At 47.8% G+C, this 20,641-nt stretch overlaps 1 protein-coding gene across 1 annotated transcript in view; it reads left to right on the forward strand.

Annotated features, from left to right (window-relative positions):
• The first annotated feature begins 1,187 nt into the window (after window positions 1-1,187).
• Window positions 1,188-20,641, forward strand: part of LOC140402258 (integrin alpha-M-like) — a 177,241-nt gene continuing 157,787 nt past the window's right edge. The window contains exons 1-3 of the mRNA XM_072489889.1: window positions 1,188-1,337; window positions 5,822-5,953; window positions 9,873-9,946. Of these exons, the coding sequence (XP_072345990.1) occupies window positions 9,885-9,946 (62 nt within the window). The 5' untranslated portion in view covers window positions 1,188-1,337; window positions 5,822-5,953; window positions 9,873-9,884. The remainder of the gene's footprint in view (window positions 1,338-5,821; window positions 5,954-9,872; window positions 9,947-20,641) is intronic.

Consider the following 20,641-nt stretch of genomic DNA (forward strand, 5'->3'; position numbering starts at 1 on the left):
GACAGTGTGGGGGGGATGGGTATCACAGGGGGAGACAGCGTGGGGGGGATGGGTATCACAGGGAGACAGTGTGGGGGGGATGGGTATCACAGGGGGAGACAGCGTGGGGGGGATGGGTATCACAGGGAGAGACAGTGCGGGGGGATGGGTATCACAGGGAGAGACAGTGTGGGGGGGATGGGTATCACAGGGGGAGACAGTGTGGGGGATGGGTATCACAGGGAGACAGTGTGGGGAGGATGGGTATCACAGGGAGAGACAGTGTGGGGGGATGGGTATCACAGGGAGAGACAGTGTGGGGAGGATGGGTATCACAGGGGGAGACAGTGTGGGGGATGGGTATCACAGGGAGACAGTGTGGGGAGGATGGGTATCACAGGGAGAGACAGTGTGGGGGGGATGGGTATCACAGGGAGAGACAGTGTGGGGGGGATGGGTATCACAGGGAGACAGTGTGGGGGGGATGGGTATGACAGGGAGACAGTGTGGGGGGGATGGGTATGACAGGGGGAGACAGTGTGGGGAGTATGGGTATCACAGGGAGAGACAGTGTGGGGGGATGGGTATCACAGGGAGAGACAGTGTGGGGGGATGTGTATCACAGGGAGAGACAGTGTGGGGAGGATGGGTATCACAGGGAGAGACAGTGTGGGGAGGATGGATATCACAGGGAGAGACAGTGTGGGGGATGGGTATCACAGGGAGAGACAGTATGGGGGGATGGATATCACAGGGAGACAGTGTGGGGGGGATGGGTATGACAGGGGGAGACAGTGTGGGGAGTATGGGTATCACAGGGAGACAGTGTGGGGGGGATGGGTATCACAGGGAGACAGTGTGGGGGGGATGGGTATCACAGGGAGACAGTGTGGGGGGGATGGGTATCACAGGGAGACAGTGTGGGGGGATGGGTATCACAGGGAGAGACAGTGTGGGGAGGATGGGAATCACAGGGAGGCAGTGTGGGGGGGATGGGTATGACAGGGGGAGACAGTGTGGGGAGGATGGGTATCACAGGGAGAGACAGTGTGGGGAGGATGGGAATCACAGGGAGGCAGTGTGGGGGGGATGGGTATGACAGGGGGAGACAGTGACACAGGGGGAGTGATGCCTCTGCTGTAGGGAATCCGGTATTGAATGCGTTGCTCACATTAACGACATATTCCACATCTGTCTTGGCAGGAGTGCTGCAGGCCAACATCACGTATAGATTGCAGCTGGATAAAGGCCGACAGCACGGAAGGGCACTATTCCAGACATTGTCCAGTTCTCTGACCAGCAACCTGCAGTTCCGCACTGGGACAAGGCGTTGTCAACAGTTCCCAATCAGATTACCGGTGACAACATTCAAACACCTCACAGACTCACAGCTGGGAAACCATTTAGGAAACATTCTGCTGTTTAATACTGTTTAATTCGGATCTATGTTGTTGGGTCAGTACTGAGGGAGTGCCGCACTGTCAGAGGGTCAGGACTGAGGGAGTGCTGCACTGTCAGAGGGTCAGTGCTGAGGGAGTGCTGCACTGTCAGAGGGTCAGTACTGAGGGAGTGCCGCACTGTCAGAGGGTCAGTACTGAGGGAGTGCCGCACTGTCAGAGGGTCAGTACTGAGGGAGTGCCGCACAGTCAGAGGGTCAGTACTGAGGGAGTGCCGCACTGTCAGAGGGTCAGTGCTGAGGGAGTGCCGCACTGTCAGAGGGTCATGTACTGAGGGAGTGCTGCACAGTCAGAGGGTCAGTACTGAGGGAGTGCTGCACTGTCAGAGGGTCAGTGCTGAGGGAGTGCTGCACTGTCAGAGGGTCAGTACTGAGGGAGTGCTGCACTGTCAGAGGGTCAGTACTGAGGGAGTGTAGCACTGTCAGAGGGTCAGTTCTGAGGGAGTGCTGCACAGTCAGGGGGTCAGTACTGAGGGAGTGCTGCACTGTCAGAGGGTCAGTACTGAGGGAGTGCCGCACTGTCAGAGGGTCAGTACTGAGGGAGTGTCGCACTGTCAGAGGGTCAGTACTGGGGGAGTGCTGCACTGTCAGAGGGTTAGTACTGAGGGAGTGCCGCACTGTCAGAGGGTCAGTCCTGAGAGAGTGCCGCACTGTCAGAGGGTCAGTACTGAGGGAGTGCTGCACTGTCAGAGGGTCAGTACTGAGGAAGTGCTGCACTGTCAGAGGGTCAGTACTGAGGGAGTTCTGCACTGTTAGAGGGTCAGCACTGAGGGAGTGCCGCTCTGTCAGACGGTCAGTACTGAGGGAGTGCTGCACTGTCAGAGGGTCAGTACTGAGGGAGTGCTGCACTGTCAGAGGGTCAGTACTGAGGGAGTGCTGCACTGTCAGAGGGTCAGTACTGAGGGAGTGCTGCACTGTCAGAGGGTCTGTACTGAGGGAGTGCTGCACTGTCAGAGGGTCAGTACTGAGGGAGTGACGCACTGTCAGAGGGTCAGTGCTGAGGGAGTGCTGCACTGTCAGAGGGTCAGTACTGAGGGAGTGCTGCAGTGTCAGAGCGTCAGTGCTGAGGGAGTGCCGCACTGTCAGAGGGTCAGTACTGAGGGAGTGCTGCACTGTCAGAGGATCAGTATCGCAAATTTGCTTCATTTCAATCAAACATTGCTGAAGGGGGGCGGTTTAAACTAATGCAGCAGGGGCATGGGAACCTGGATTGTAGTTTTAGGGTAAGGGAGAATGAGAGTATAGAGGTCAGGAGCACAGATTTGACGTCGCTGGAGGGGGCCAGTGTTCAGATAGGTGGTTTGAAGTGTGTCTACTTCAATGCCAGGAGTATACGAAACAAGGTAGGGGAACTGGAAGCATGGGTTGGTACCTGGGACTTGGATGTTGTGGCCATTTCGGAGACATGGATAGAGCAGGGACAGGAATGGATGTTGCAGGTTCCGGGGTTTAGGTGTTTTAGTAAGCTCAGAGAAGGAGGCAAAAGAAGGGGAGGTGTGGCGCTGCTAGTCAAGAGCAGTATTACGGTGGCGGAGAGGATGCTAGATGGGGACTCTTCTTCCGAGGTAGTATGGGCTGAAGTTAGAAACAGGAAAGGAGAGGTCACCCTGTTGGGAGTTTTTTATAGGCCTCCTAATAGTTCTAGGGATGTAGAGGAAAGGATGGCGAAGATGATTCTGGATATGAGCGAAAGTAACAGGGTAGTTATTATGGGAGACTTTAACTTTCCAAATATTGACTGGAAAAGATATAGTTTGAGTACAATAGATGGGTCGTTTTTTGTACAGTGTGTGCAGGAGGGTTTCCTGAAACAATATGTTGACAGGCCAACAAGAGGCGAGGCCACGTTGGATTTGGTTTTGGGTAATGAACCAGGCCAGGTGTTGGATTTGGAGGTAGGAGAGCACTTTGGGGACAGTGACCACAATTTGGTGACGTTTACGTTAATGATGGAAAAGGATAAGTATACAGCGCAGGGCAAGAGTTATAGCTGGGGGAAGGGCAATTATGATGCCATTAGACATGACTTGGGGGGGATCAGGTGGAGAAGTAGGCTGCAAGTGTTGGGCACACTGGATAAGTGGGGCTTGTTCAAGGATCAGCTACTGCGTGTTCTTGATAAGTATGTACCGGTCAGACAGGGAGGAAGGCGTCGAGCGAGGGAACCGTGGTTTACCAAGAAAGTGGAATCTCTTGTTAAGAGGAAGAAGGAGGCCTATGTGATGATGAAGTGTGAAGTTTCGGTTGGGGCGATGGATAGTTACAAGGTAGCGAGGAAGGATCTAAAGAGGGAGCTAAGACGAGCAATGAGGGGACATGAGAAGTATTTGGCAGGAAGGATCAAGGAAAACCCAAAAATTCTATAGGTATGTCAGGAATAAGCGAATGACTAGGGAAAGAGTAGGACCAGTCAACGACAGGGATGGGAAAGTGTGTGTGTAGTCTGAAGAGATAGGCGAGATACTAAATGAATATTTTTCGTCAGTATTCACTCAGGAAAAAGATAATGTTGTGGAGGAGAATGCTGAGCCCCAGGCTAATAGAATAGATGGCATTGAGGTACGTAGGGAAGAGGTGTTGGCAATTCTGGACAGGCTGAAAATAGATAAGTCCCCGGGACCTGATGGGATTTATCCTAGGATTCTCTGGGAGGCCAGGGAAGAGATTGCTGGACCTTTGGCTTTGATTTTTATGTCATCATTGGCTACAGGAATAGTGCCAGAGGACTGGAGGACAGCAAATGTGGTCCCTTTGTTCAAAAAGGGGAGCAGAGACAACCCCGGCAACTATAGACCGGTGAGCCTCACGTCTGTAGTGGGTAAAGTCTTGGAGGGGATTATAAGGGACAAGATTTATAATCATCTAGATCATTTTGTATACCTCTATTAAGTCTCCTCTTAACCTTCTTCTCTCTCACGAAAACAACCTCAAGTCCATCAGCCTTTCCTCATAAGATTTTCCCTCCATACCAGGCAACATCCTGGTAAATCTCCTCTGCAAGAGGCAAGATTTATAATCATCTAGATAGGAATAATATGATCAGGGATAGTCAGCATGGCTTTGTGAAGGGTAGGTCATGCCTCACAAACCTTATTGAGTTCTTTGAGAAGGTGACTGAACAGGTAGACGAGGGTAGAGCAGTTGATGTGGTGTATATGGATTTCAGCAAAGCGTTTGATAAGGTTCCCCACGGTAGGCTATTGCAAAAAATACGGAGGCTGGGGATTGAGGGTGATTTAGAGATGTGGATCAGAAATTGGCTAGCTGAAAGAAGACAGAGGGTGGTGGTTGATGGGAAATGTTCAGAATGGAGTACAGTCACAAGTGGAGTACCACAAGGATCTGTTCTGGGGCCGTTGCTGTTTGTCATTTTTATCAATGACCTAGAGGAAGGCGCAGAAGGGTGGGTGAGTAAATTTGCAGACGATACTAAAGTCGGTGGTGTTGTCGATAGTGTGGAAGGATGTAGCAGGTTACAGAGGGATATAGATAAGCTGCAGAGCTGGGCTGAGAGGTGGCAAATGGAGTTTAATGTAGAGAAGTGTGAGGTGATTCACTTTGGAAGGAATAACAGGAATGCGGAATATTTGGCTAATGGTAAAGTTCTTGAAAGTGTGGATGAGCAGAGGGATCTAGGTGTCCATGTACATCGATCCCTGAAAGTTGCCACCCAGGTTGATAGGGTTGTGAAGAAGGCCTATGGAGTGTTGGCCTTTATTGGTAGAGGGATTGAGTTCCGGAGTCGGGAGGTCATGTTGCAGCTGTACAGAACTCTGGTACGGCCGCATTTGGAGTATTGCGTACAGTTCTGGTCACCGCATTATAGGAAGGATGTGGAGGCTTTGGAGCGGGTGCAGAGGAGATTTACCAGGATGTTGCCTGGTATGGAGGGAAAATCTTATGAGGAAAGGCTGATGGACTTGAGGTTGTTTTCGTTGGAGAGAAGAAGGTTAAGAGGAGACTTAATAGAGGCATACAAAATGATCAGGGGGTTGGATAGGGTGGACAGTGAGAGCCTTCTCCCGCGGATGGATATGGCTGGCACGAGGGGACATAACTTTAAACTGAGGGGTAATAGATATAGGACAGAGGTCAGAGGTAGGTTCTTTACGCAAAGAGTAGTGAGGCCGTGGAATGCCCTACCTGCTACAGTAGTGAATTCGCCAACATTGAGGGCATTTAAAAGTTTATTGGATAAACATATGGATGATAATGGCATAGTGTAGGTTAGATGGCTTTTGTTTCGGTGCAACATCGTGGGCCAAAGGGCCTGTACTGCGCTGTATTGTTCTATGTTCTATGTCCTAAGATTTGCGGGGAGCAGCTGGGGAGATTGTTTTCATGCTCCTCGATCGGTTATACTTTCTCTCTCTCTTTCTGACTCAGAGTTGTGTCACGGATTATTTTGAACCTATCGACCTGTCACTGAACTTCACTTTGGCAGGTGAGGTGATTCCGGATAGCAAGGGGTTACGTCCAATTCTAAACGAGTACACAGAAACATCGCAAACTTATAAGGTACAAAATAAATGGATTGTAATGAGCGGGAATACAGTCAGTAACACAGGGTGCTGGGGGAGAGGGGTTACTGAGTGACAGTGTGAGGGAGCTGGATTAACATCAGTAGAGATACAGTCAGTAACACAGGGTGCTGGGAGAGAGGGGTTACTGAGTGACAGTGTGAGGGAGCTGGATTAACATCAGTAGAGATACAGTCAGTAACACAGGGTGCTGGGGGAGAGGGGTTACTGAGTGACAGTGTGAGCGAGCTGGATTAACATCAGTGGAGATACAGTCAGTAACACAGGGTGCTGGGGGAGAGGGGTGACTGAGTGACAGTGTGAGGGAGCTGGATTAACATCAGTAGAGATACAGTCAGTAACACAGGGTGCTGGGGGAGAGGGGTTACCGAGTGACCGTGTGAGCGAGCTGGATTAGCATCAGTAGAGATACAGTCAGTAACACAGGGTGCTGGGGGGAGAGGGGTTACTGAGTGACAGTGTGAGGGAGCTGGATTAACATCAGTAGAGATACAGTCAGTAACACAGGGCGCTGGGGAGAGGGGTTACTGAGTGACAGTGTGAGGGAGCTGGATTAACATCAGTAGAGATACAGTCAGTAACACAGGGTGCTGGGGGAGAGGGGTTACTGAGTGACAGTGTGAGGGAGCTGGATTAACATCAGTAGAGATACAGTCAGTAACACAGGGTGCTGGGGGAGAGGGGTTACTGAGTGACAGTGTGAGGGAGCTGGATTAACATCAGTAGAGATACAGTCAGTAACACAGTGTGCTGGGGGAGAGGGGTTACTGAGTGATAGTGTGGGGGAGCTGGATTAACATCAGTAGAGATAGTCAGTAACACAGGATGCTGGGGGAGAGGGGTTACTGAGTGACAGTGTGAGGGAGCTGGATTAACATCAGTAGAGATACAGGCAGTAACACGCGGTGCTGAGGGAGAGAGTTACTGAGTGACAGTGTGAGGGAGCTGGGGGAGAGGGGTTACTGAGTGACAGTGTGAGGGAGCTGGATTAACATCAGTAGAGATACAGTCAGTAACACGCGGTGCTGAGGGAGAGAGTTACTGAGTGACAGTGTGAGGGAGCTGGATAAACCTCAGTACAGATACAGTCAGTAACACAGGGTGCTGGGGGAGAGGGGTTACTGAGTGACAGTGTGAGGGAGCTGGATTAACATCAGTAGAGATACAGTCAGTAACACAGGGTGCTGGGGGAGAGGGGTTACTGATATAAATGATTTGGAGGAAAAATATAAATGATTTGGAGGAAAATGTAACTGGTCTGATTAGTAAATTTGCAGACGACACAAAGGTTGGTGGAATTGCGGATAGCGATGAGGACTGTCGGAGGATACAGCAGGATTTAGATTGTTTGGATACTTGGGCGGAGAGATGGCAGATGGAGTTTAATCCGGACAAATGTGAGGTAATGCATTTTGGAAGGTCTAATGCAGGTAGGGAATATACAGTGAATGGTAGAACCCTCAAGAGTATTGAAAGTCAAAGAGATCTAGGAGTACAGGCCCACAGGTCATTGAAAGGGGCAACACAGGTGGAGAAGGTAGTCAAGAAGGCATACGGCATGCTTGCCTTCATTGGCCGGGGCATTGAGTATAAGAATTGGCAAGTCATGTTGCAGCTGTATAGAACCTTAGTTAGGCCACACTTGGAGTATAGTGTTCAATTCTGGTCGCCACACTACCAGAAGGATGTGGAGGCTTTAGAGAGGGTGCAGAAAGAGATTTACCAGAATGTTGCCTGGTATGGAGGGCATTAGCTATGAGGAGCGGTTGAATAAACTCGCTTTGTTCTCACTGGAACGAAGGAGGTTGAGGGGAGACCTGATAGAGGTATACAAAATTATGAGGGGCATAGACAGAGTGGATAGTCAGAGGCTTTTCCCCAGGGTAGAGGGGTCAATTGCTAGGGGGCATAGGTTTAAGGTGAGAGGGGCAAGTTTTAAAGTAGATGTACGAGGCAAGTTTTTTACGCAGAGGGTAGTGGGTGCCTGGAACTCGCTACCGGAGGAGGGAGTGGAAGCAGGGACGATAGGTACATTTAAGGGGCATCTTGACAAATATATGAATAGGATGGGAATAGAAGGATACGGACCCAGGAAGTGTAGAAGATTGTAGTTTAGTCAGGCAGCATGGTCGGCACAGGCTTGGAGGGCCGAAGGGCCTGTTCCTGTGCTGTACATTTCTTTGTTTGTTTGTTCTTTGAGTGACAGTGTGAGGGAGCTGGATTAACATCAGTAGAGATACAGTCAGTCACACAGGGTGCTGGGGGAGAGAGGTTACTGAGTGACAGTGTGAGGGAGCTGGATTAACATCAGTGGAGATACAGTCAGTAACACAGGGTGCTGGGGGAGAGGGGTTACTGAGTGACAGTGTGAGGGAGCTGGATTAAGATCGGTAGAGATACAGTCAGTAACACAGGGTGCTGGGGGGAGAGAAGTTACTGAGCGACAGTGTGAGGGAGCAGGATTAACATCAGTGGAGATACAGTCAGTAACACAGGGTGCTGGGGGAGATGTTACTGAGTGACAGTGTGAGGGAGCTGGATTAACATCAGTGGAGATACAGTCAGTAACACAGGGTGCTGGGGGAGAGGGGTTACTGAGTGACAGTGTGAGCGAGCTGGATTAACATCAGTAGAGATACAGTCAGTAACACAGGGTGCTGGGGGGAGAGGGGTTACTGAGTGACAGTGTGAGGGAGCTGGATTAACATCAGTAGAGATACAGTCAGTAACACAGGGTGCTGGGGGATAGGGGTTACTGAGTGACAGTGTGAGCGAGCTGGATTAACATCAGTGGAGATACAGTCAGTAACACAGGGTGCTGGGAGAGAGGGGTTACTGAGTGACAGTGTGAGCGAGCTGGATTAACATCAGTGGAGATACAGTCAGTAACACAGGGTGCTGGGGGAGAGGGGTTACTGAGTGACAGTGTGAGGGAGCTGGATTAACATCAGTAGAGATACAGTCAGTAACACAGGGTGCTGGGGGAGAGGGGTTACTGTGTGACAGTGTGAGGGAGCTAGATTAACATCAGTAGAGATACAGTCAGTAACACAGGGTGCTGGGGGAGAGGGGTTACTGAGTGACAGTGTGAGGGAGCTGGATTAACATCAGTAGAGATACAGTCAGTAACACAGGGTGCTGGGGGAGAGGGGTTACTGAGTGACAGTGTGAGCGAGCTGGATTAACATCAGTGGAGATACAGTCAGTAACACAGGGTGCTGGGGGAGAGGGGTTACTGAGTGACAGTGTGAGGGAGCTGGATTAACATCAGTAGAGATACAGTCAGTAACACAGGGTGCTGGGGGAGAGGGGTTACTGAGTGACAGTGCGAGGGAGCTAGATTAACATCAGTAGAGATACAGTCAGTAACACAGGGTGCTGGGGGAGAGGGGTTACTGAGTGACAGTGTGAGCGAGCTGGATTAACATCAGTAGAGATACAGTCAGTAACACAGGGTGCTGGGGGGAGAGGGGTTACTGAGTGACAGTGTGAGGGAGCTCGATTAACATCAGTAGAGATACAGTCAGTAACACAGGGTGCTGGGGGAGAGGGGTTACTGAGTGACAGTGCGAGGGAGCTAGATTAACATCAGTACAGATACAGTCAGTAACACAGGGTGCTGGGGGAGAGGGGTTAGTGAGTGATAGTGTGAGGGAGCTGGATTAACATCAGTGGAAATAGTCAGTAACACAGGGTGCTGGGGGAGAGGGGTTACTGAGCGACAGTGCGAGGCAGCTGGATTATCAGTGGAGATACAGTCATTCACACAGGGCCTGGGGAGATTGAAGTTTTCTGTGAAATTTCAGATTAGATATTGGTGTCTGACCACTGATTAATTTAGCGTGAGATGCTGATGTGTAAGAGGAGCTTTGCCATCTCCCTTCCTGCTGTTACAGCTGCCATTCCAGATGGACTGTGGACTGGACAATAAATGTGAAGATTATCTGCGAATCTCCTTCAATTTCTCTGGGTAAGAATTTGACAAACATTTCCTCTCTCACTTATCCTCGCATTGAAAGCTGAATCGTTAAACTCAATTCTCAGGCAGCTTTTATAGAACTGAAATTTTCATTCCCTCCAACACATCCATCATCACCAGAACAAACATCTACCATCTGAGGAGGAGGCCATACAGCCCCTCAAACCTGCCATGCTCAATATCCACAGCATCCCTGATGCGCATATCATTTTTCAATAACCACAACATTCCTAATCAACACAGCATTCCCAATAAACAAAGAACAATACAGCACAGAACAGGCCCTTCGGCCCTCGATGTTGTGTCGAGCATTGTCCGAAACCAAGATCAAGCTATCCCACTCCCTGTCATTCTAGTGTGCTCCATGTGCCTATCCAATAACCGCTTGAAAGTTCCTAAAGTGTCCGACTCCACTATCACAGCAGGCAGTCCATCCTACACCTTACTCTCTGAGTAAAGAACCTACCTCGGACATCGCTCCAATATCTCCCACCCTGAACCTTTTGGTTATGCCCCCTTGTAACAGCTACATCCACCTGAGGAAATAGTCTCTGAACGTCCACTCTATCTATCCCCCTCATTATCTTACGAACCTCTATTAAGTCGCCTCTCATCCTCCTCCACTCCAAAGAGAAAAGCCCAAGCTCCCTCAACCTTTCCTCATAAGACCTATCCTGCAAACCAGGCAACATCCTGGCAAATCTCCTTTGCACCCTTTCCAATGCTTCCACATCCTTCCTATAATGAGGTGACCAGAACTGCACACAATACTCCAAACGTGGTCTCACCAGGGTCATGTATAGTTGCAGCATAACCCCGCGGCTCTTAAACTCAAGCCCCCTGTTGATAAACGTTAACACACTTTAGGCCTTCTTCACGGCTCTATCCACTTGAATGGCAACCTTCAGAGATCTGTGGACATGAACCCCCAGATCTCTCTGTTCCTCAACATTCCTCAGAACCCTGCCGTTGACCCTGTAATCCGCATTCAAATGTTTTCTACCAAAATGAATCACCTCGCACTTATCAGGGTTAAACTCCATCTACCATTTTCCGGCCCATCTCTGCATCCTATCAATGTCTCTTTGCAGCCTACAACAGCCCTCCACCTCATCCACTACTCCACCAATCTTGGTGTCATCAGCAAATTTACTGACCCACCCTTCAGCCCCCTCCTCCAAGTCATTGATAAAAATCACAAATAGCAGAGGACCCAGCACTGATCCCTGTGGTACACCGCTGGTAACTGGTCTCCAGTCTGAAAATGTTCCATCCACCACCACCCTCTGTCTTCTATGTGATAGCCAGTTACTGATCCAATTGGCCAAATTTCCCTCTATCCCACACCTCCTTACTTTCTTCATGAGCCGACCATGGGGAACCTTATCAAACACCTTACTAAAATCCATGTGTGCAACATCAACTGCTCTACCTTCATCTACACACTTAGTTACCTCCTCAAAGAATTCAATCAAATTTGTGAGGCAAGACCTACCCTTCACAAATCCGTGTTGACTATCCCGGATTAAGCTGCATCTTTCCAATGGTCATAAATCCTATCCTTCAGGACCTTTTCCATTATCTTCCCGACCACCAAAGTAAGACTAACTGGCCTATAATTACCAGGGTCATTCCTATTCCCTTTCTTGAACAGAGGAACAACATTCGCAACTCTCCAGTCCTCTGGCACTATCCCCGTGGACAGCGAGGACCCAAAGATCAAAGCCAAAGGCTCTGCAATCTCATCCCTTGCCTCCCAAAGAATCCTTGGGTATATCCCATCTGGCCCAGGGGACTTGTCGACCCTCAGGTTTTTCAAAATTGCTAATACATCCTTCCTCAGAACATCTACTTCCTCCAACCTGCCCGCCTGAATCACACTCTCATCCTCAAAAACATGGCTCCTCTCCTTGGTGAACACTGAAGAAAAGTATTAATTCAACGCCTCTCCTATCCCTTCTGACTCCATGCACAAGTTCCCACTACTGTCCTTGACCGGCCCTACCCTCACCCTGGTCATTCTTTTATTTCTCACATAAGAGTAAAAAGCCTTGGGGTTTTCCTTGATCCGACCCACCAAGGACTTCTCATGCCCCCTCCGAGCTCTCCTAAACCCTTTTGTCAGTTCATTCCTTGCTACCTTGTAACCCTCAAGCGACCCAACTGAACCTTGTTTTCTCATCCTTACATACGCTTCCTTTTCCTCTTGACAAGACATTCAACCTCTTTTGTGAACCATGGTTCCCCCCACACGGCCATTTCCTCCCTGCCTGACAGGGACATACTTATCAAGGACACGCAGTATTTGTTCCTTGAACAAGCTCCACTTTTCATTTGTGCCTTTCCCTGACAGTTTCTGTTCCTTTCTTATGCTCCCTAATTCTTGCCTAATCGCATCATAATTACCCCTCCCCCAATTATAAACCTTGCCCTGCCGTATGGCCCTATCCCTCTCCATTGCAATAGTGAAAGACACCGAATTGTGATCACTATCTCCAAAGTGCTCTCCCACAAACAAATCTAACACTTGGCCCGGTTCAACAGAGACCCCCCTCCCCTGCGCATGCGTGGGAATGACGTTAGCAGACGCTGACGCTCCCGTGCATGCGTCGCTCGGCAAAGGCCTTTCTGCCAGCCGGCGAAGCGGAAAACACTCCGGCGCGGGCCTAGCCCCTCAAGAGCTTCCGCACCTTTAGGGCGGCCCGACGCTGGAATGGTTCCCGCCACTCCATTACGCCGGACCCCCCCCCGCCCCGCCGGGTAGGGGAGAATCACGCCCCTTGTCTCCGTAATGGCCACAACATCATAGTCCCAAGTACCAATCCAGGCTCCAAGTTCACCTACCTTATTCCGGATGCTCCTTGCATTGAAGTAGACACACTTCAACCCACCTTTCTGTCTGCCGGTGCACTCCTGAGACCTTGATACCCTCCTCAGTACCTCACTACTCTCAACACTGGCTTCTGGGGTACAGCTCGTTTTCCCAGCCCCCTGACAAATTAGTTTAACCCCCCCCCCCCCCCCCCCCCCCCCCCCCCCCCCCCCGAGGAGCCGGAGCAAATTTCCCTCCCAGAATATTGGTGCCCCTCTGGTTCAGGTGCAAACCGTCCTGTCTCTACACGTCCCACCTTCCCCAGAATGGGCTCCAATTATCCACGTACCTGAAACCCTCCCTCCTACACCATCCCTGCAGCCACGTGTTTATCGGCACTCCCTCCCCGTTCCTCACCTCACTGGCACGTGGCACCGGCAACGAACCAGAGATGACAACATGGTTTGTCCCGGCTCTCAGCTTCCACCCTAGCTCCCCAAATTCCTGCTTTAAATCCCCGTCCCTTCTCTTACCTATGTCGTTGGTACCGATGTATACCACGACTTGTGACTGCTTCCCCTCCCCCTTTAAGGATTCTGAAAACACGGTCCGAGACATCACGGACCCTGGCACCCGGGAGGCAACATACCACCCGTGAGTCTCTTTCGCTGCCACAGAACCGTCTATCTGTCCCTTAACTATCGAGTCCCCAATAACTATTGCTCTCCTGCTCCCCCTCCTTCCCTTCTGAGCCACAGGGACGGACTCAGTGCTGGAGATCCGTTCACCGTGGCTTACCCCTGGTAGGTCGTCCTCCTCAACAGTATCCAAAGCGGTATACTTGTTACTAAGGGGAACGACGACAGGGGATCTCTGCACTGACTGCTTCCTCCCAGCCCCTCTCACCGTCACCCATCTAGCTTGATTCTTCGGAGTAACTACATCCCTGAAGCTTCTATCTATGACCACGTCTGCCTCCCGAATGATCCGAAGTTCATCCAGCTCCAGCTCCAGTTCCCGAACGTGGTTTTTGACGAGCTGGAGATGGGTGCACTTCCCACAGGTGAAATCAGCAGGGACACTGAAGGTGTCCCTCACCTCAAACATTCTGCAGGAGGAACATTGCACTGCCTTCCCTGCCATCCCCTCTAGATAAAAAAAGAAAAAGAAAGAAAGAGCTTACCTGTTATTCACTCTACCCCTTATGTTAAAGCAGGTGGAAGGGTGGGGGACAGTACAAGTGTAGTGTCTAGGGTTTAGAAACTGCCCAACTTCAATACAGGTAAAAATAAAACACTTAACCAGCAACCACTGCGCCCCACGCGAGAACAACAATCAGCTGTTATGGGGCTGCGCAAACAATTTAAATCTTTACTACTTACCCAGCAGTCACTCTGTCCTCACTCCGACCGGATTCAGCTGGAAACTCCCAACAGTAAGTTGTAAAACAAATGTACTCCCCTTCTCAGCAAGCACTCACTCAGCAAGCACTGCGCCCGATAACACCTCAGGGAAAAGAAAAACTACTTACCAGTCACCAGCCAATCACTTACCTGCAGGCTGTGATGTCACGGTTCAACTTCTTTCTACTTCTACCTGCCCTCGAGTCTCCCTCTTCACCTTTACTCGGCTGGATCCTCACAGTGATTGACTTTTTTTGTTTGATGTGGAGATGCCGGCGTTGGACTGGGGTGAGCACAGTTTTACAACACCAGGTTAAAGTCCAACAGGTTTGTTTCGATGTCACTAGCTTTCGGAGCGCTGCTCCTTCCTCAGGTGAATGAAGAGGTCTGTTCCAGAAACACATATATAGACAGATTCAAAGATGCCAGACAATGCTTTGAATGCGAGCATTAGCAGGTGATTAAATCTTTACAGATTCAGAGATGGGGTAACCCCAGGTTAAAGCGGTGTGAATTGTCTCAAGCCAGGACAGTTGGTAGGATTTCCTGGGATTCATGTCGCACCCCCCCCACCATCTGGCCTGCGAAATCCTACCAACTGTCCTGGCTTGATTCAATTCATACCTCTTTCACCTGGGGTTACCCCATCTCTGGATCTGTAAAGATTTAATCACCTGCAAAGCTCACATTCCAAGCATTGTCTGGCATCTTTGAATCTGTCTATATATATGTTTCTGGAGCATACCTCTTCATTCACCTGAGGAAGGAGCAGCGCTCCGAAAGCTAGTGACATCGAAACAAACCTGATGGACTTTAACCTGTTTTTTTTTTTGTTTGGTTAGAGGAGGAGGTAGGGAGGGAAACACTGAAGAAGTGTTTCGGGATTAACTGTCACTTGACAACTGTTCTTCCACAAACCACCTTCAGGATACGGTGACTGCAATGTACTGATGCAGATTTTCACCGCAACAGCCAATCAGCAGCTCTGCTCTACTGCCCTCTGCTGGATGCTTCCCTTCACCTTGCTTGAACACCTCGGGTGTCTTACTCAGGTATACTTTCTGGATCCAGTGACCGCATGGCACGGATGCAAATATTCCCCGCAACAGCCAATCAGCAGCTCTGCTCTACTGCCCTCTGCTGCATCACTGATAAAGACGCATTCCCAATAAACACAGCATCCCTGATAAACATGACATTCCTAATAAACATAGCATCCCTGACAAACACAGCAGTCCCAATAAACACAGCACCCCGGTAAACACAACATTCCTAATAAAAACAGCATTCCTGATAAACACAGCATCCCTGGTAAACACAACATTCCTAAGGAGCACTACTGCTCTACTGCCCTCTGCTGGATGCTTGCCTTCACCTTGCTTGAACACCTTGGGTGTCTTACTCAGGTACACGTTCTGGATCCAGTGACCGCAACAGCCAATCAGCAGCTCTGCTCTACTGCCACCTGCTGCATCACTGATAAAGTCACATTCCCAATAAACACAGCATCTCTGGTAAACACAACATTCCTAATAAACACAGCATCCCTGATAAACACAGCATTCACAATAAACACAGCACCCCTGGGAAACACAGCATACCAGATAAACACAGCACACCTGGTAAACACACCATTCCCAATAAACACAGTAGCCCTGGTAAACACAACATTCCCAATAAACACAGCACCCCTGGTAAACACAGCATTCCCAATAAACAAAGCATCCCTGGTAAACACAACATTCCCAATAAACACAGCATACCTGATAAACACAGCATTCACAATAAACAGGCATTCCCAAATGACACAGCATTCCCAATAAACACAGCATTCCTGATAAACACATCACCCCAGGTAAGCACAGCATTCCCAATAATCACAGCATCCCTGATAAACACAACATTCCTAATAAACACAGCACGCCTGATAAACAAAGCATTCCCAATAAACACAGCATCCCTGGTAAACACAACATTCCTAATAAACACAGTATACCTGATAAACACAGCATCCCCATTAAACACAAATTCCTAATAAGCACAGCATACCTGATAAACACAGCATTCCCAATTAACACAGCACCCCTGGTAAACACAACATTCCCAATAAACACAGCATCCCTGATAAACACAGAATTCCCAATAAACACAGCACCACTGGTAAACACAACATTCCCAATAAACACAGCACCACTGGTAAACACAACATTCCCAATAAACACAGCATCCCTGGTAAACACAACATTGCCAATAAACACAGCATCCCTGATAAACATAACATTCCTAATAAACACATCACCCCTGGTAAACACAACATTCCTAACAGCATCACTGGTAAACACTGCATTCCTAATAAACACAGCATACCTAATACACACAGCATTCCCAATTAACACAACATTCCTGTTAAACACAGCATACCTGATAAACACAACATTCCTAATAAACACAGCATACCTGATAAACACAACATTCCTAATAAACACAGCATACCTGATAAGCACAACATTCCCAATAAACACAGCATCCTTGGTAAACACAACATTCCCAATAAACAAGCATTCCCAAATGACACAGCACTCCCAATAAACACCATTTCCCAATAAACACAGCACCCCTGGTCAACACAGCATTCCCAATAAAAAAAAATCCCTGGTAAACACAACATTCATAATAAACACAGCATACCCGATAAACACAGCATTCCCAATAAACACAGCACCCCTGGAAAACAGATCATTCCCAATAAACACAGCACCCCTGGTAAACAGATCATTCCTGATAAACACAGCACCCCTGGTAAACACAACAATCCTAATAAACACAGCATACCTGATAAACACAGCATTCCCAATAAACACAGCAACCCTGGTAAACACAGCATTCCCAATGAACACAGCACCCCTGGTAAACACAACATTCCCAATAAACACAGCATCCCTGGTAAACACAACATTGCCAATAAACACAGCATACCTGATAAACACAGCATTCACAATAAACACAGCACCCCTGATAAACACAACATTCCCAATAAACACAACATTCCCAATAAACACAGCATCCCTGATAAACACAACATTCCCAATAAACACAGCATCCCTGATAAACACTGCATTCCCAATAAACACAGCATTCCCAATAAACACAGAATTCCTGATCAACACAGCATACCTGATAAACACAGCATTCCCAATAAACACAGCACACCTGGTAAACACACCATTCCCAATAAACACAGCAGCCCTGGTGAACACACCGTTCCAAATAAACACAGCACCCCTGGTAAACACAGCATTCCCAATAAACACAGCATCCCTGGTAAACACAACATTCCCAATAAACACAGCATACCTGATAAACACAGCATTCACAATAAACACAGCACCCCTGATAAGCACAACATTCCCAATAAACACAGCATACCTGATAAACACAGCATTCACAATAAACAGGCATTCCCAAATGACACAGCATTCCCAATAATCACAGCATCCCTGATAAACACAACATTCCTAATAAACACAGCACGCCTGATAAACAAAGCATTCCCAATAAACACAGCATCCCTGGTAAACACAACATTCCTAATAAACACAGTATACCTGATAAACACAGCATCCCCATTAAACACAAATTCCTAATAAGCACAGCATACCTGATAAACACAGCATTCCCAATTAACACAGCACCCCTGGTAAACACAACATTCCCAATAAACACAGCATCCCTGATAAACACAGAATTCCCAATAAACACAGCACCACTGGTAAACACAACATTCCCAATAAACACAGCACCACTGGTAAACACAACATTCCCAATAAACACAGCATCCCTGGTAAACACAACATTGCCAATAAACACAGCATCCCTGATAAACATAACATTCCTAATAAACACATCACCCCTGGTAAACACAACATTCCTAACAGCATCACTGGTAAACACTGCATTCCTAATAAACACAGCATACCTAATACACACAGCATTCCCAATTAACACAACATTCCTGTTAAACACAGCATACCTGATAAACACAACATTCCTAATAAACACAGCATACCTGATAAACACAACATTCCTAATAAACACAGCATACCTGATAAGCACAACATTCCCAATAAACACAGCATCCTTGGTAAACACAACATTCCCAATAAACAAGCATTCCCAAATGACACAGCACTCCCAATAAACACCATTTCCCAATAAACACAGCACCCCTGGTCAACACAGCATTCCCAATAAAAAAAAATCCCTGGTAAACACAACATTCATAATAAACACAGCATACCCGATAAACACAGCATTCCCAATAAACACAGCACCCCTGGAAAACAGATCATTCCCAATAAACACAGCACCCCTGGTAAACAGATCATTCCTGATAAACACAGCACCCCTGGTAAACACAACAATCCTAATAAACACAGCATACCTGATAAACACAGCATTCCCAATAAACACAGCAACCCTGGTAAACACAGCATTCCCAATGAACACAGCACCCCTGGTAAACACAACATTCCCAATAAACACAGCATCCCTGGTAAACACAACATTGCCAATAAACACAGCATACCTGATAAACACAGCATTCACAATAAACACAGCACCCCTGATAAACACAACATTCCCAATAAACACAACATTCCCAATAAACACAGCATCCCTGATAAACACAACATTCCCAATAAACACAGCACCCCTGATAAACACAACATTCCCAATAAACACAACATTCCCAATAAACACAGCATCCCTGATAAACACAACATTCCCAATAAACACAGCATCCCTGATAAACACTGCATTCCCAATAAACACAGCATTCCCAATAAACACAGAATTCCTGATCAACACAGCATACCTGATAAACACAGCATTCCCAATAAACACAGCACACCTGGTAAACACACCATTCCCAATAAACACAGCAGCCCTGGTGAACACACCGTTCCAAATAAACACAGCACCCCTGGTAAACACAGCATTCCCAATAAACACAGCATCCCTGGTAAACACAACATTCCCAATAAACACAGCATACCTGATAAACACAGCATTCACAATAAACACAGCACCCCTGATAAGCACAACATTCCCAATAAACACAGCATCCTTGGTAAACACAACATTCCCAATAAACAAGCATTCCCAAATGACACAGCACTCCCAATAAACACAGCATTCCTGATAAACACATCACCCCTGGTAAGCACAGCATTCCCAATAACCACAGCATCCCTGATAAACATAACATTCCCAATAAACACAGCACCCTGGTAAACACAACATTCCTAATAAACACAGCATACCTGATAAACACAGCATTCCCATGAAACACAAATTCCTAATAAACACAGCATCCTTGGTAAACACAACAGTCCCAATAAACAAGCATTCCCAAATGACACAGCACTCCCAATAAACACAGCATTCCTGATAAACACATCACCCCTGGTAAGCACAGCTTTCCCAATAATCACAGCACCCCTGGTAAACACAACATTCTCAATAAACACAGCATCCCTGGTAAACACAACATTCCTAATAAATACAGCATACCTGATAAACACAGAATTCCCAACAAACACAGCACCCCTGGTAAACACAACACACCTAATTAACACAGCAGCCCTGATAAACACAGCATTCCCAATAAACACGGCACCCCTGGTAAACACAACATTCCCAATAAACACAGCATACCTAATAAACACAGCATTCCCAATAAACACAGCATACCTGATAAACACAGCATTCCCAATAAACACAGCATTCCCAATAAACACAGCACCCCTGGTAAACACAACATTGCCAATAAACACAGCATACCTGATAAACACAGCATTCACAATAAACACAGCACCCCTGATAAACACAACATTCCCAATAAACACAGCATTCCCAATAAACACAGAATTCCCAATAAACACAGCACCCCTGGTAAACACAGCATTCCCAATAAACACAGCATCCCTGATAAACATAACATTCCTAATAAACACACCACCCCTGGTAAACACAACATTCCTAACAGCATCACTGGTAAACACTGCATTCCTAATAAACACAGCATACCTGATACACACAGCATTCCCAATTAACACAACATTCCTGATAAGCACAACATTCCCAATAAACACAGCATCCTTGTAAACACAACATTCCCAATAAACAAGCATTCCCAAATGACACAGCACTCCCAATAAACACCATTTCCAATAAACACAGCACCCCTGGTCAACACAGCATTCCCAATAAAAAAAGCATCCCTGGTAAACACAACATTCAAAATAAACACAGCATACCCGATAAACACAGCATTCCCAAAAAACACAGCACCCCTGGTAAACAGATCATTCCCAATAAACATAGCACCCCTGGTAAACAGATCATTCCTGATAAACACAGCACCCCTGGTAAACACAACAATCCTAATAAACACAGCATACCTGATAAACA

This window comes from Scyliorhinus torazame, chromosome 25, assembly GCF_047496885.1.
Source record: "Scyliorhinus torazame isolate Kashiwa2021f chromosome 25, sScyTor2.1, whole genome shotgun sequence".
NCBI lineage: Eukaryota > Metazoa > Chordata > Chondrichthyes > Carcharhiniformes > Scyliorhinidae > Scyliorhinus > Scyliorhinus torazame.